The following is a 16867-nucleotide window of genomic DNA, read 5'->3' as shown; positions in this document are numbered from 1 at the left end:
AAATATAATAGTATTTTTAGAATAATAAAATAACTGGTATTTTGGAAATAATATGAATAGGATAGTGAAATATTAAACCAAACATACCCGAATGTTAATATCCTTGGAAACGGCATCGTATTTCGTGTTTTCTCTGTTATATCGCCTCTCCTGTGTAGGGCACATGGAGTAAAATCGCAAACCTTTAGTGGCCAGAACCAGCAGAGAAAAAAAGGGAAAAATTCGGACGAGTGGCAATGGATGAAGAAGAACACGAGGTGTACGAGGCGAAATCCCCGATATGGAAGGTGATATCGACGGTCACAACGCTGACGTCGACATGTCGGCTGCCGATGAGGACCGCGTCACTCGTATCACTTTCTATATTAGTCGGAGGACGGTAGATTTTATAATTTTTTCTTTTATCATCTTTAACTTTAAGCAGTAAAAGAACTTGAAAAAAAAAAAATTAAAATTCATGCTTCAAAACAAATTCACCAATTCAATTAATATACATTCCCACTCTCAATCATCTAAACGCTATAGCTTCTTCAAATTTGCCATCAAATTATAATTATTTTTCTTCTTTGATGTGTAGAATATATTACAAATCTTTTAAAATGAAAAGTTATCTCATCTATTACCCAGTGTTTTAAAACTTGGCCCGGCCCGGCCAGTTGAACAAATTCAACCGAGACCTGGGGCCTTCACTCCATTAGGTTGCCAATTTTTACTGTTTATGGCAAACCCTAAAGATTAAGACGACAATCGGCGAACAATTAGTGGCTGTGATGTTGAGGGTTTTAAGAGGGAGGGTCGATGAGTCGAAAGGTGGAGATGGAGGTGATTTCTGGTGAGTGAAACGACTGAAAATTGCAAAAATCGATCGGCGGCAACAAGAAGTTGTTGCTAGCGATTAGCAAGGCGAACGGAGATGGATTGAGATAAGTTTTAGTCAGGAGGTTGAGGGGAGAGTATTCGTGGTGATGGGATGTGTTGTCAACACCATAAATAGGCCCTATTTGGCCTAGCTTGTCGACACTGGCAGAGTAATTTAGGGTGTTTTGTAGGATTTCAAACTTATAAGAACTTATGTGTAATTTTTAGGGGTGATTTTATTGGATTTCAAACCTTTGAACATGCTGACATTACCAGTTTGACCAGCTAGTCAAACTGGTTCAACCCTAAGACTCGACCACTTTTCTGTGTTTCACCCCGGACCGAGTTTTAAAACCTTGCTTCGAATCAAAGTTTTGAGAGTGATTATCAAGAACACGAAAATTGTTCAATTTACTTGAAAATAGATCTACAAGTAGATATTCAGGTAAAAGTCGAGCTGTCGTTTAATTGACACACAGTGGACAACATGATCTCTTCAAAATCATTAACCTAATACAAGTTCACTAAAATCGGCCACCTTTTGCAATCACATCTCCAAAATCATCCAGCCAAAATCATATTAAGCTTCACCAATTACAAACTTAACCTAATTTTACTCACTGAAAACCAAATCCATCTAAGAAACGACCCAAAAATACAGAAAAGGGAAGAAAATCTTGTTGGCCTCTTCATGATAGCAAACGTAGACACATTGAGGCGTTGCAGCAGCAGTTGGGCCTAACGCAAGGCCAAGCCAGAGTGGTAGCTGGAACTTGCTAGGCCACGCTGCGAAGAGGCGACTAGCCCTCGCAAGGCTAAGCCATGAAGTGGAAGCCACCCAGCGTTCTGAATAGACTTTTCTTTTAGTCGACAGCCAGGATGACTGCACTTCTTTAAAAGCAATTTAAGATATTAACTGCTTCGATAGATTGAGAGATCCGGGATTTGGTTTGGAATTTTGTTTTGGAGAAGCAAGATCTGTGTTTGATTTGTGTGTGTGTGTGTTCCATTGTTACATGAGTTAAATTACAAGTATAATCAATTAAAGATACGGCTAACTACTTGCGTGTGTAGATTCCATCGAAATATTTTGGAAATATAAAATTATCTGGACCACAACAATAAGTCTGCGCGGATCTATACACCAATAAAATAGCTTTGATAGATTGCATGCATAGTGTTGACCACGTAGATCGACAGCCAGTTAAAGATGCACTGGTTCCTTTAGAATCTTAGAATCGTCAATTTATCAATTTAACAAAGCATCTTCAGATCAATGGTAGCCACTGAAATCAAAATAATTTGTGTTGAAGATGTGTATTAAAAGTTTTTTTCATCACTGCTATTGACCCTATACTAAAGCATCCATATTTTATATGAAACGTATATATTTTGATGTTCTGTTTCGCAGTTTCAATCGGTAAAAGTCACCTTTTAAAATTATAAATTAACTATGCTGTTTTATAAGTAGATCACTGTTAAAGGTTTCAACAGAAAGACAAATGTCCGCAATAAAATGGTATCACCCCTCGTTTTAGATATAATAAGTTGTTGATATAGAAGCACTCTTAATTTGCAGGAAGACTAGGTTCGAACACACAGCAAACAGGGGAGATCCTCATCAATGGTCGTAAAGAGGCACTTGCTTTTGGAACTTCGGTGAGCATATATTCATCATATATTATTCCTAAACTCTCAAATGAAACAATTTTTATCATATGAACATTATCTTTTATATATCTGATTAAACTTAATTTCTGCATAAATACTTATTTAACAATATTGGCTTTTCTGACTGGACATATTAGGCCTATGTGACTCAAGACAATACTCTAATGACAACATTAACCGTAAGAGAAGCTGTATACTATTCAGCGCAGCTCCAACTCCCAGACTCCATGCCCAAATCCGAGAAGAAGGAAAGAGCCGAAATGACAATTAGGGAAATGGGTTTGCAAGATGCTATGGACACCAGAATAGGAGGCTGGAGCCAAAAAGGCCTTAGTGGTGGACAAAAGAGAAGAGTTAGCATTTGCATTGAAATCTTGACCCGGCCAAAGCTTCTGTTTCTCGATGAGCCAACTAGTGGACTAGATAGTGCAGCATCTTACCATGTCATGAAACGCATTGTTATGCTTGCTCGCCAGGATGGGAGAACTGTTATTGCATCCATTCATCAACCTAGCAGTGAAGTTTTTGAGCTCTTTCACAATCTCTGCCTTCTTTCCGCAGGAAGAACAGTTTATTTTGGTCCCATTACAGGTGCAGAACAGGTAAAATTAATGATTTTCAGGATAAATTAGAGCAAATAATAATCCCGTTGCTTTAGTGAAAATTGATACAATTTTGGATGTTATGAATCTTCGGTGCAGTTCTTTGCTTCAAGTGGCTTCCCTTGCCCAAGTCATAGAAACCCCTCTGACCATTACTTAAGGACTGTTAACCAGGACTTCGAAGAAGTAAGTTATCCTTGCATAAAAATCATTTGTTCAAAATATATATTTTCTTTGCAAATGGGAACTTTTTATAAAATCAAAATGAACAATATATATGGACAATAGGATGTTGAACAAGGGCATGGCAGCATTAGTACTGAGGAAGTCATTAACATTCTTGTCAACGCATATAAATCATCAGAGAACAGCCAGGAAGTTCAACAGCGTGTTTCAGAGATAGTCAATCAGGTACATAATTTAGCAAATTTAATGTTTTGATTCTCTCTCAGCCAAAACCCTTCGCAGTAAATTTTATTGCTCTGTAGAAAGAAGGAACTCTGGAGAAGAAGGGAAGCCAAGCAAGCTTCATCAGCCAGAGCATGGTTCTCACAAGGAGATCCTTCGTGAACATGTATCGCGATTTAGGTTATTATTGGCTTCGCTTTATTATCTACGTAGCTCTATGTTTATGTGTAGGAACTATCAGTGGCGGATCCAGGAATTTTACTCGATGGGGGCAAAAAATAAACAAAAAAAATTTGTGGGGGCAAAATGTCAAAGTCTTTTAGGGGGTAAAATGTAACTAAATATAAATATTTATACAATCGAAGTTTTTTAAAGTTTGAGTGGGGGCCGTGGTCCCCACTCGTCATTAAGTAAATCCGCCACTGGGAACTATGTTCCGTGACATTGGACACGGTTATGGGTCAATTCAGGTACCTTTTGTTAAGATAATAAGAGTAGTTTATTTCATATGCACTCTCTTATTATCGTATCAACCCATTTAAAGGAATTTATCTTGATCTGATGTTCAATATATATATATATATAACTTCTTAATTTCAGGCTAGGGGTTCCATGCTCACGTTTGTTTCATCCTTCTTGACTTTCATGTCAATTGGAGGATTTCCTTCTTTCGTAGAGGACATGAAGGTTAGTGGGTTTAATTAATTTATTGAAAATGAACTAAGATTTATTATTTTTGACCTATTTACAAGTGACATAAATTCACTTGTTTTCTATATTTTTCGATCTTATTTTTAACCGATTTTTGATATCTTAGATATTTGGACGAGAAAGGTTAAACGGACACTACGGTGTTGCTGCATTTGTCATTAGCAACTCAGTTTCTTCAGTTCCTTACTTGCTTATAATCTCTTTGATTCCTGGTGCAATATCCTATTTTCTAGTTGGGCTGCAAAAGGATTTTGACCACTTTTCCTACTTCGCTTTGCTACTTTTTGTATGCATGATGCTAGTTGAAAGCTTAATGATGATCGTTGCAAGCATAGTTCCGGATTTCCTCATGGGAATCATAACTGGCGCTGGAATTATCGGCGTGATGATGTTGGATGGAGGGTTCTTTAGACTGCCGGATGATCTTCCTAAGCCAGTGTGGAAGTACCCGGTCTTCTATATTGCTTATCACAGATATGCAAATCAAGGATTCTACAAAAATGAATTTAAAGGGTTAACGTTCCCCAATAATCAAGCAGAAGGACCACCAACAATCACTGGTGAAGAAATCTTGGACAGCTTTTGGCAAGTTGAGTTGGGGTACTCCAAATGGGTTGATCTTCTTGTTTTGTGCGCAATGGTGGTTCTGTATCGTCTCATGTTTTTGGCAATTATTAAGACGGTGGAGAAGGTTAAGCCCCTTATCAAAACTCTTATGGCTCCTAAACCATCGATTCAGATTTGGGAGAATCCCTCCGCTTCTGCCACGCCTTTGCAATCCGCTACACCTGCATAACATACTTCAAGGATGTGAAGTGAAATTGAATCAGACTTGATATTGTGAGTGGATGAATGAATTTTAAGGGGCTCGCTTTTATTTTATATAAAATAAGAAATGTTAAAGGTATGCCAGACTCATGCAGGAGCTGAAGGCCTTGGCATGTAATATATGTTGTGTGATTCTAAATTTTGAGAGATCTCTCTTTGTTTGGATTGCATTAGATAATATTATTTAAACTTTATATGGGATATTTGGATTATTTATGAGATTATCATCGAGTGTAACCTACTTTTTTTTTTTTTTCTTAGTTAAGAAATACATTTATTATTTTTATATGAAAATATTTATTTTATTTTCATAGATGGTTGAGTTTTCTAACACAGATTTTTTAGGCAAATAACTTATGGAGTAATGTTATGCTTATTCACGATCTTACTAACTATTTTACTATCCTTTGTAAATATAACGTATAGTACGAGTACCATACGCATAGTACGAGTATTATATGTAATTTTAACAAAGGTAGTAAGACGGTTAATAAATTCGTGAGTAAGCATAACATTATTGTAACTTATGACAAGAGTATATAAAATTATTATTTCAGGTTTAATACGTAGAGAGACAAGAATGAAGAAACCTTTCTCTTGGGATTTGAATACCAAACTTGAGTATGGACCCAAAAATTTTGTAAGCATCATAGAAATTTAATAATTTAATAATATTGTAATAACATAATTTTTTTCTTATCAATATTATAAAATTATATAAATCAATTTTGAAATTTTATACTAAGAAAATATGAGATATCAGTAATTAATTCTAAGTAGAGTTAGACATAAAAATAATAAAGAAAAGAAAGTGAAAATTAACTAAATTATATATAATTATAAAAGGAGGATTCATTAATACTCTTTAACGAAATTTTATATCAAAGTAAAGTACTAAAATTGATTTTTTTTAAAGTAAAGATCTAGTTTAATGAATTAAAGTAACAACTTACCCCACCCCGCGCAACGCCGCCCCACCCCCCCCACCCCNGGAGATTGCCTTGGATTAAATTTCCTCTTCGGTGTAGGAGTCCTCATATGGTAGGGGATAAGCTTGATAAGGATATCTCTTATTTAGAAAATAATCCAAGATATATTTTATCATCATCTTTCCCTTGATCTTAATCCTTGAATATGATATACAGTATAACCTCTATAAATTAATAACCATGGACCATATAAATTTTAATAATTAAAAGAGGTATTAATTAATCGATAAATTAATAATTTATTAATTTATAGAGATTCAATTCGACGAACATACATTTAATCAATTAAAAATACATTGTATTTTATCAATCTAATCAATTGCATATGAGGTAATCCACTAAATATACATTAAAGCATTAATTTAAATTTATTGTACTTATGTACTTAATTAAATAATATTCATTGTATATAATAATTTCATCGTACTTAATTAAATAATATCTTTTGTATATAATTGCATTAATTTAATTAAATGTACTCAACAAAGAAATATGCATGCATAATTTAATTGAATTAAATGTATTCATTGTACTTAATATCTTTAATTTTATTAAAACAAAAAACAAGTAACAATAAAATCATATTTTAATAAAATATCATAATCAATTAACAAAGTATTTATTTATGATATGAATGTTACCGTTATGCAAGATTTTCCAAAAAAATATTATTTTATTAATTTATTGAGTATTAATTTATAAAGTTTATACAGTATCCCATTATAATAATAATAATATATTATAATGGTACGAAATGTATACATCAAAATGATTTTCATATACATGAAATATGAATTGGTGTGGCATTTTTCACAAACCACTGTTTGATTTTTCCATTATTACAGGCGCGTGCCAAGTTTGGGCTTTTTCATACTTTTGAAATTAACACTGGCCACCCGTATAGCTAACTTTGTCTTAAAAAAGGTTACTGGTAAATGATTATTGTACTACTTGACCAAAGATGGTGGGTGAACGATTAAATGACAATAATACCCACATGAATAGAGAAACTACTATTTACTTATATGCAAACCAAAATTAAAACAATAAAACTCTAAAATAATAGATTATATAGAAAAAAAATTATAAAGACCTTATCTTACGCAGCCATCCCTCCTCTTCCGTACGCCTTCCATGAATGCCACCACTTCCTTTTGCCCCACACTCTGACACAGTGCCGCATCTCCCCTTACACTTGGGGAGCCCACGGCTGCCCCAAAATTTTTAAAAATTTTGGAATTTTAATGTAATTAATTATATTTCTAGGTGAAACTCTACTCCGTACTTTAGCCTTCAAATTTTGTTTCAATTTGTCCCTCAAGAGTTTGGGTATTTCATTTAGGGAAAATGATAGAGTCACCAAAAATACACACCAAATCTATGCACTGAATAACGTGACAAAATCTTAACCGTTAATTAATATTAATTGATAATGAATAAACGGTCAGGATTGTATCACGTCATTCGATGCACGAATTCGGTGCACATCCTTCAGTAACTGTAGCATTACTCTTTCATTTAGATCACATCAAATCAAATTTATAAAACATTCTCGTTATTATGGAGGGACAAACATAAAATATTCTTATTATTAAAAGGGACAAACTATTAAATTACTACTTTTTTATTTCACCACTTTAAGGGGTTTTTATTACGGAAAATAATACAGTTACTGAAAGGAGCGCATCGAATTCATGCATCAAATGATGTGACACAATCCTGACCGTCGATTAATTATGAATTAATATTAATTAACGGTCAGGATTGAACTGCGTCATTCGATGCATAAATTTGGTGCGCTCCTTTCGATAACTATAGCATTACTCATTTTATCAACTGCCCCCTTGACCTTGAGAGAATAGAAAGTATCATGGTTTTCCAAAAGTATTACATACCTCCCTAGATTATCATTTACCCCCCAATGAGATCATCATTTATCCCCCTAAAAAGTATCAAAAGCCCCCCTGACATGTAAGGTAAATGAAAATTTAATTTCTCAATTAGTCATGGTTATTGAATTCTAAATTTGTAAACTTATAAAAAATTGAAAAAAGACCTGTAAAATAAAACAAAAAGGGTTTGAATTATATAATTTTAAAAAATAAATCTAATAAAATTAAGAAAAGGAAAAATAGAAAAAAAAATAATAGAAGAAAAAAGTCTAGGGGTAAGCGGTTCCGGGTACCCTCCATTTCCGGGAGAACTGGAACCAGAGCCGCACAGTGCAGGTTCTTCAATTCAAGAAACCGGAACCTAAAATGCAAGTTCCGGTTCCTTTCCAGGGTACCCTATAAAAAATCAATTACCCCCCTATTAGTTTAAAAAATGACAAAAATATCTTAAAAGTTTACAAATACACCCCTAACAAATATACTATTTGGGTTTAGGGTTTAATTATAATGTAATATTATAATTAATTAAATTTTTAATCATTTAAATTAAGTATTGTAATATTTTATAATAGAATGTTATAATTAATTAAGTAATCATACTATAAATTTATAATGTAATGTTATAATAATAAAATTCTAATCATTAATTAAGTATTGTGTAAATTAGTAAATTATTACTATGTTTATAATATAATGTCATAATCAATTAAGTAATTATTTAATTATGTAATGTTATATAATTATGATCATACTATAATAGTATAATGTAATGTTATAATGAATTAAATAATCATACTATAAATCTAATTTAATTTAATTAATTAAATTTCAAATATTTAATTAATATACTGATGTTTAATAAGGAATGTTATAATTGATTAAGTAATCATATTATAATATATAAGGTAATGTATAACTAATTAAAGTTTTAATCGTTTAATTAAATAATGTAAAATATAGTAAATTACAATGTTATAATATAATGTTATAAATTCATAACTAACTATGTAATCATTAACTATGTAATGCTATAATTAAGTAAGTGTATCATATTATATAATAATAATATTTATAATTAATGAGTATTATTTAATTATAATGTAATGCTTAATTAATGTTATAATGAAATGTTTATAAGTAATATTATAATTAATTAAATTTCTAATCATTAATTCAGTATTGTGCTAATTTTTAGTAGTAAATTAGTAATTACTAATGTTTAAAAAATAATATCATAACTCATAATCAATTAAGTATTATTATTAAGTAATGTTATAATTAATTATGTGATCATATATAATGTAATGTATAGTGAATTAAGTAATTAGATTATAGATCTTAATGTTATATTTAATTAATTAAAATTTTAATCATTTAATTAAGTAATGTAATAAATAATAATGTAGTAATTACTAATATTTATAATGTGATGTTATAAATTTATAACTAATTAAGTAATCATTTAACTATATAATACTATAATTAATAAGTGATCATAATATAATGTAATGTAATAATGTTATAATTTAATTAGTAATTTTTAACTATAATGTATATTTAATTAATTAAATTTCTAATCATTTAATTAAGTAATTATTGTTTATAATAATGTTATAATTAAGTTTATATATAATGTCATAATCAATTAAATAATCATTTAATTATGTAATGTATAATAATATATGTAATCAACTAATCAATTATAATGAAATAGTAAAATGTTACAATGAATTAAGTAATCATACTGTAAGTCTTTAATAAATACATAATTAGTTTGTTTATAATAGAATATTATATAATTAAGAATCATTTATTATAATATAATGTTACACTAATTACATAATCGTACTATAAATTTATATGTAATGTTGTAATTAATTAATTTCTAATCATTTAATTAAATATTATGTTAATGCTTATGTAGTAAATTAGTAATTACTAATATTTATAATATAATGTCATAATCAATTAAGTAATTATTTAATTATTTATGTTATAAATAATTATATAATCATACTATAATATAGTTATAGTGAATTAACTATTAAGTAATCATACTATAAATTTTTAATGTAATATATAATAATTAATTTTTAATCATTTAATTAAGTTTGTATTAATGTTATAATAAAATGTTATAATTGACTAAGTAATTATACTATAAATCTATAATGAATATATAATTAATTAATTTCTAATTATTTAATTAAGTAATAATAAATGTTATAACTTATAAGTCAATTAATTAAGTAGTAATCAATAATGTAATGCTATAATAATTATACTATAAATCAATTAAGTAAGTTTAAAATTATAATTAATTAAGTAATCATTTAACTATAATGTAATGTTATAATTGATTAGTATGATATTTAACTAGTAATTAAATTTATTAATGTTTATCAATTTATCATATATAATTAATTAATACTAATTTATTATAGATATACTTAGAACTTGATATTGAAGTAAATAACTAAATATATTATTACTCAATCAAATATACTTTTATTCAAAAATAATCTTTTAATAACATTAAAAATGTAAAACACTTTTAATTGGATCATATTCAATTATTACTTAATTAATCAAAACTTTAATATTAATGTATTAAATATATTAAGCTTTTAATATGGTGTAATTTATATGTAATAAGTATAATTGTATTCATATATTTTTTAATTAGGTTATTCTAAAAATTTAACTTTTTCTATTTAAATTTTTTTTATAAAATAATAGAAACCTCCATTATTCACATTTCACAAATATTTCATTATAGTCCAAGTTCCAAAACAGGTTCCAACAGGTTCTAAACCAGGTACCCCTACAGGTTCCAAAAGGTTCCAAAAATCGGTTCTAAACCGGACGGTACCCCCTACAGGTTCCAAAGAGAGTACCCTTTTTACAGGTTCGGTTCCTCACACACAAGAACTGGAACCGGAACCGCACAGTATCGGTTCCAAAAAATTGGAACCGGAACCTACCCGCACAGTACCGGTTCGGGTAGGTTCCAGTTTCGGTTCTACCCCTAGTTCCGGTTCTACCCGCTACCTATGCTCACCCCTGAAAAACCCGTCTAAATCTAAATTATAAAATAAAAAAAATGAAAAAATCAAGGGGGCTGCCCTTTTGAACATCAAGTTACTTTCCCGTCCCACGTCCTTCATAAATACAACCACCTACTTGTCCCCACCATCACAAACTCTCCCTCGACCTCCCTTTACACCATTCAATTAATAAAAATTATTAGGGAGAAATAATGAATGATTGAAAATAAAAGTCACATTAGGCATAAAATTGTATTAGAAGTAAAAGTAAAATCCTATAGGATAGGTATTGAGACCTATCAGGCATAGTATTCCATGTATTATCTATAAAATGGTGTTAAATCCTAGAGATAGGCAATGGAAGCCAAGGTTACAATTAGAGAATGAGAATCACCAAAGAGAGAGTTTTACTGAGGAGCCAATTTGTGAGGCAAGTAAGATACTCTTGTAATTCTTCATAAGGAAATTATGTAGCAGCAAAATGTGAGATGAAGACTAGGAACTCCTTGATAAACAAGTATTAGGAGTCAATCGAATGATATTGACAAGAATATGATGAGTAATGTGGCAAAGGAAACAACCACATCAAGGTTGATGCAGATCTTGTCTGATATGTATGAGAAGCCTTTTGTAAATAATAAGGTACATCTTATGAAAAAATTATTTAACCTGTAGATGAGGGAAGGCACTTCCATGACAAAGCATATGAATGATATTTATACGAGATCATTAATCATTTGTTGTCTATTAAAATTGATTTTGATGATAAAGTTTGCACCTTAATTTTTATGGCCTCTTTACCAAATAGTTGGAAGCCAATGAGAGCAACAATTAATAATTCAACAGGTATTGCGAAATTAAAAGTCATCGATGTTAAGGATAAAATTTTTGCTGAGGAGATTCACAGGAAAGATTCTGGTGAGACAACACCGAATGCTTTGAATGTTGAAACAAGTGATAAAGGCTATGATAGAAAACCAAATCGGGGCAAAGGTAGATCAAAATCAAGGAATGGAAGATGAAATTCTAAGTTTGGGAAAAAGATAGAGTATTGGAATTGTGGCCAGAAAGACCTTATACAAAGGAATTGCAAAACATCAAAGACAGAGGAGAACAACAGTAACAACGTCGTCAATCTGTAACTAAAGAGGTACAAAACGCTTTACGTTTATCTATTTACTCTTGGGTTTTAGATTCAGGAGCTTCATTCCATATCACTACACGCCATGAAACTTTAGAGAATTATGTGGCTGGAAATCATGGAAAGGTATACTTGGCAAATAGAGAACCTTTGTTTATTGTAGGTATAGATGATGTTAGGTTGAAGATGGCTAACAGATCCATGTGGAAAATCTAGGAAGTAAGGCACATGCCAAGATTGATGCATAATCTAATATCAGTAATGTAACTTGATGATGAGGGGCATAATGTATTAATGTGTCATTTATCAGTAGACCTAGCAAAACGAACGAGTGGGCTAGATATGGGTCTATCTAAGTAGGCCCAAAATATTGGATCCATACCTTACCGTATGTGGGTACGGGTGGATCCGCAGGTACCTACATTATTCATTCCAATTTTCAATTCTTGCAATTATACCCCCATAATTTCTATAGTTTTAATATTTTACAATTACACCCCTATAATCAACTAAATTCAGTTACTCCAAATTCAATTAAATTCATCACAAAAGTTCACAACCAACTCAGTTTCTCATCAATTTAAGACCAGCAAGTATATAGAAAAACAAATACATAAACACTAATACACAAAAACAAATACCAAACACAATAAGTCAATAACACAAATACAAAAACATAACCTAAATTTAACTTGACATTGCTCAATTAAAGATATTCTTGGTCAGCTCATGTTCATTCCACAATGGGGATGATAGTAGAGTCTCTTGATTCCGCAATCTTTAGATTAGTTAATGGCACATGGAGATCATCATCTACAATTATCAACTGTAAATATTAATAAATGTAAATAATAAAACATAAGAAATATTATGTTAACATGTTTCCTTTGCTTTCATATCCATATAGCCAAGTCTGATTGCATATCAAAGATTCTTCATTTTCTGGTTGAAGTGAGCTTCAAAATTTGTTGAGCACTTTGCTGTCAATACTAAAAGCGGACTCCGAAGCAACAAATATTATTGGAATACTCATGAATCACGAGCCATCATGACAAGTATCAGATAACGATCACAATTGCTCTTCTAATGCTCGAGGATATCAATATTATGATATTTGATGTGATCAAACCTTATCTCTTCCAAATATAGATCCAATTTAGATTTCTTAGTGGTAATAAATTCACTCTCACAGTTATCAAAATCCTGCACGATTTAAATAGTTAAGTATCAAAAGTTAAAATTGAACAATAAATAATACCTTATCAATCATAAGAATATGAAAAAGTATAGTGGCTTACACAAGTATGATCTATACACCTACTAAGAGTAGGACCACTCGCAGGAGAAACAACTGAAGGTGCGATGGAAACTCCTTTTGGAACATTGAACCTCGTAAGCTTGAAAAAGCTTATGCAAGTTATGCTTAAAAACCTCCATCTTTTGTTAGGCAGTAGTTAAATCATAAACCTTTTTGTAAGCATACTCCACAAATTAAACCTTTAGATGTGGGTCAAGAATAGTTGCAATAGTTACCACAACACTATAAGTTAACGCAGCATTATAAGAATCCCAATATTTTGCAAATTTTGGGATCATTCGTTCCACTGTGCTACTAATAACTTCATCCTCACTCATCCTCTCTTCATTTAAACGTAATAGAATTTCCCACACACATTTAAGGTACAAGTTTTCTGTAAGGTGTTTGGAACCTGATAAAAGAGTTGTAACCTCATAAAATGGTTCCAAGAACTTGCATAGCCTCTCCCCCCTATCCCATTCTTCATTTGATGGACAATATTTATAACTATGATTTATCGTTGATAAAGCTACAAACACACGATGATATATTAACGCAGTTTCAAGGATTAAAAAAAGTTGAATTCCATCTAATGGAAACGTCCAATCTCAAACCCATTGAGTTTTCCACACTCATTTGTTCAAAAAGTTCTCCAAACTTGATTCTTCTAGCCTCAGTTCCTTTAATGTATTTCACACTTTTTCGAATCTTATTTAAAGCCACACTAATAACTTTTAACCCTTCTTGAACAGTAAGATTCAAGATATGTGCATAACATCACACATGGAAAAAATCACCCCTACATAACAAAACATTTTGCACACAAAGTTGGTTCTACTTGCACTGTCCAAAGTAATAGAGAAAGCTTTCTTTTCATTTCCCCATTCTTGTAAGAAAGCCAAAACTTTATCTACTAAAACAATCCCTGAGTGTGGAGGAGGAATATGGAAAAAGTTGAGTATTTTACTTTGTACCACCCAATTCTCATCTATGTAATGAGTTGTTAAAGAAATATATCCCTTAGATGTAGTAGAAGTCCATACATCATAAGTTAAGCATGTTCTACTAGAAAGTCTCTCTAATTCAAGCTTAGCTTTTTCTTTCACCCTTCCATATACTTTTAAGCAATCCGCCTTAGTGGTGTTCCTAGTATAATGTTTAACTTCCTTACACAAATATAAAAAGATATCCTTGGTTCCTTCATTCTCCACATATGAATACAGACAATTATGTTTAATAATTGATAATACTATCTTCTCACGAAAATTTTCTTGACTAATCTTTCTACTTTGTAATTTACGATCATGATCAATCAATAATTGCTCTACATTAGTGTTGCCACGTTTTAGACAATCTCCTATATGATGCTTCAAATTTTTAGTCCCATGAGTGGAACTACCATATGCATAAGATTTATTGCACCCCTTGCACCTAGCCCTCTTATTCCCATTTTCATCAAAATATGTATCAAAGTAATTCTAAACTTCTGAAGTTTTACATACTTTTAAAACTGGTAGTAATACTAGTATTGGAAGCAAGCAACATTACCATTGAAGCATCGCTACTTTCTCTCACATTAACCATATCCATATCTATAGACTGAGACTCCTCCATGTCAATGCTTAAAACTACCTGAACAAAAGTGAGTTGAATTATTAATTGATTTGAATGAGTTTATATTATACTAGTAGTGAACAGAGACAACTTTAGTAGCAAAGTAATCACTATTAAGCACTATCGATTCACATATATGACAATATCTACATTCTTGTTTGGACTTTGCCTTCCATTATTGTACTCTTTTCTTCCATTAATGAAAGCACTACATATTTTTTGCATGATAATCATTTTTCATATTAAAATAAGACAAAAAATAGGAATTGACAAGAAGGAATATACTATAGCATGGCATGCATTCTCAATTGGAATTTAGCCTTCTAAAAACTTAAATCAGGTGAAGCCAGAAACCTCTCATTAATAATACTTCCATTTAAAAAAAAAAAAAAAAAAAAAGTTTGATTTTTGCAGCTTCAACTTTTATAAGTTGCTTTTTTTCTCTGATTCCTATTAGCAAATTATGCTCCTTTCATAGGCCTAGTAACGGCTTTTCCAATTTTCATGACTGCCTAGGAGTAACTTACTAAATTAAGACTTATTATAACAGATCAACAAAAATGGGTATAGTTCTTGTTCTTGTCCACTCTGTTTTGGCTCCCAATTTAACTCAAAAAACAATCCCTACCTCATAACCCAGAAAACCATCATCACTGTCTCTCCAATCTTCACAGCGTCCATTAATCAAGCAAACATCATAAATCAACAACCCACAACCACAACCAGTCAAAGACTAAAATTATGATTTGATTAAATCTGTTTTAATCAAATTTTATATATATATATAAACTCTAAAAACAACCCACAGCCGACATTTTCTCTCACTTTCCCACTAGCTAAAAAAAAAAAAAAAAAAAAAAAAAAAAAAAAAAAATAGGTAAACCTCAGGAGAGAAAAGGTAAACACTAAAATACTAAAAAGAAACAAACCTGGATGCTTTTACATGGGTTTTTGTTAAGTGGTTCAAATGCTTTTGCACTTCAAGTTTCTATCTTTCAGAAACCAATCAGCTTTGAAGCAACCACACAAGTTTCATTTATCAATTTCCAGATCAAGATTAAAATAAACAAGAGGAAAGAAAGAGAAAGGAATGTGAAGTTTTAATTACTTGAGCAACTGGTGATCGGCGGCGACTGAGAATAAGGAGAACTAAAAAAGCGTCGAAGGTGGAGTGGAGATGGAATTGTGATTGTAATGTGAGTGAGAGAGAAGGTAAATTCAATTGTAAGTAGTTAGGGATTTTAGCCTAAAATTGGAGTTGGGATTTTTTAAAATTACAAGTGGGTACTCGCAGGTGTGCTCAGTTTACCCATTTACAAAATGGGCAAGGCCGAGTACAGTTCCAAAAAAAGGGCCCAATTATGCGGACTCTTACCCTATATTATTTACCTAGGTATAGGCCAACCCGCGGGTTCTAACCTGTTTTGCCAAGTCTGCTTATGGGTCGTGCATGGAAAATTACTAAGGAAGCCATGGTAGTTATTCACGGAAATAAAACTAGAACTCTTTATATGATTTCTGGTAGTGGAGATTCAATTGCAGTCACAGATGCCAATGTTACCTCAAGTTGGTGGTATTGTAGACTTGGGCATATGAGTGTAAAATGAATGAAGAGGCTTTAATCAAAGGGAAACTAACTAGAATTGAAGTCAATTGATCATAGTTTAAGTGAAAGTTGAATCTTTGATAAATAGAGAAGGGTGAGTTTTTCCAAAGTAACAAGGGAACCAAAGACAAAAAAGTTGGAATTGGTTCATACAAGTGTAGAGACCCACTCCCATGTCATCCCTTAGAGGCTCAAAGTACTGC

At 31.3% G+C, this 16867-nt stretch overlaps 1 protein-coding gene and 1 long non-coding RNA gene across 3 annotated transcripts; one reads left to right on the top strand and one right to left on the bottom strand.

Moving 5' to 3' along the window:
* The first annotated feature begins 280 nt into the window (after window positions 1–280).
* LOC116136461 (ABC transporter G family member 11-like) lies at window positions 281–5300 on the top strand. The gene is made up of 9 exons (XM_031422162.1): window positions 281–379; window positions 2431–2517; window positions 2667–3131; window positions 3231–3317; window positions 3420–3542; window positions 3620–3779; window positions 3951–4009; window positions 4140–4226; window positions 4357–5300. Exons 1-9 carry the CDS (start codon window positions 281–283, stop codon window positions 5044–5046), a joined length of 1857 nt encoding a protein of 618 aa, XP_031278022.1. The 3' UTR covers window positions 5047–5300.
* Window positions 5301–12749: 7449 nt separating this feature from the next.
* On the bottom strand, window positions 12750–16309 carry LOC116136484. Of its 2 annotated transcripts, XR_004129041.1 has the most exons (4): window positions 16167–16309; window positions 15988–16068; window positions 13446–15076; window positions 12750–13350 (listed from the first exon to the last, which is right to left on the bottom strand). It is a non-coding gene; the product is annotated as an uncharacterized LOC116136484 (long non-coding RNA). The 2 variants fall into 2 exon arrangements; XR_004129040.1 differs by having other exon boundaries at window positions 15988–16309.
* Between the last annotated feature and the right edge of the window lie 558 nt (window positions 16310–16867).

Source organism: Pistacia vera, unplaced genomic scaffold, assembly GCF_008641045.1.
Source record: "Pistacia vera cultivar Batoury unplaced genomic scaffold, PisVer_v2 Contig314, whole genome shotgun sequence".
Lineage (NCBI taxonomy): Eukaryota > Viridiplantae > Streptophyta > Magnoliopsida > Sapindales > Anacardiaceae > Pistacia > Pistacia vera.
The sequence above is the reverse complement of the archived record's forward strand: the minus strand, read 5'-3'. Positions and strand labels throughout refer to the sequence as shown.

Bases quoted from the DNA above. Each gene is read 5' to 3' on its own strand.
- LOC116136461 (XM_031422162.1), top strand. From the start codon at position 281: ATGGAAGGTGATATCGACGGTCACAACGCTGACGTCGACATGTCGGCT. The intron at 3,318-3,419 runs GTAAGTTATCCT...TATGGACAATAG, and splicing joins TTAACCAGGACTTCGAAGAA to GATGTTGAACAAGGGCATGG. The intron at 3,543-3,619 runs GTACATAATTTA...ATTGCTCTGTAG, and splicing joins TTTCAGAGATAGTCAATCAG to AAAGAAGGAACTCTGGAGAA.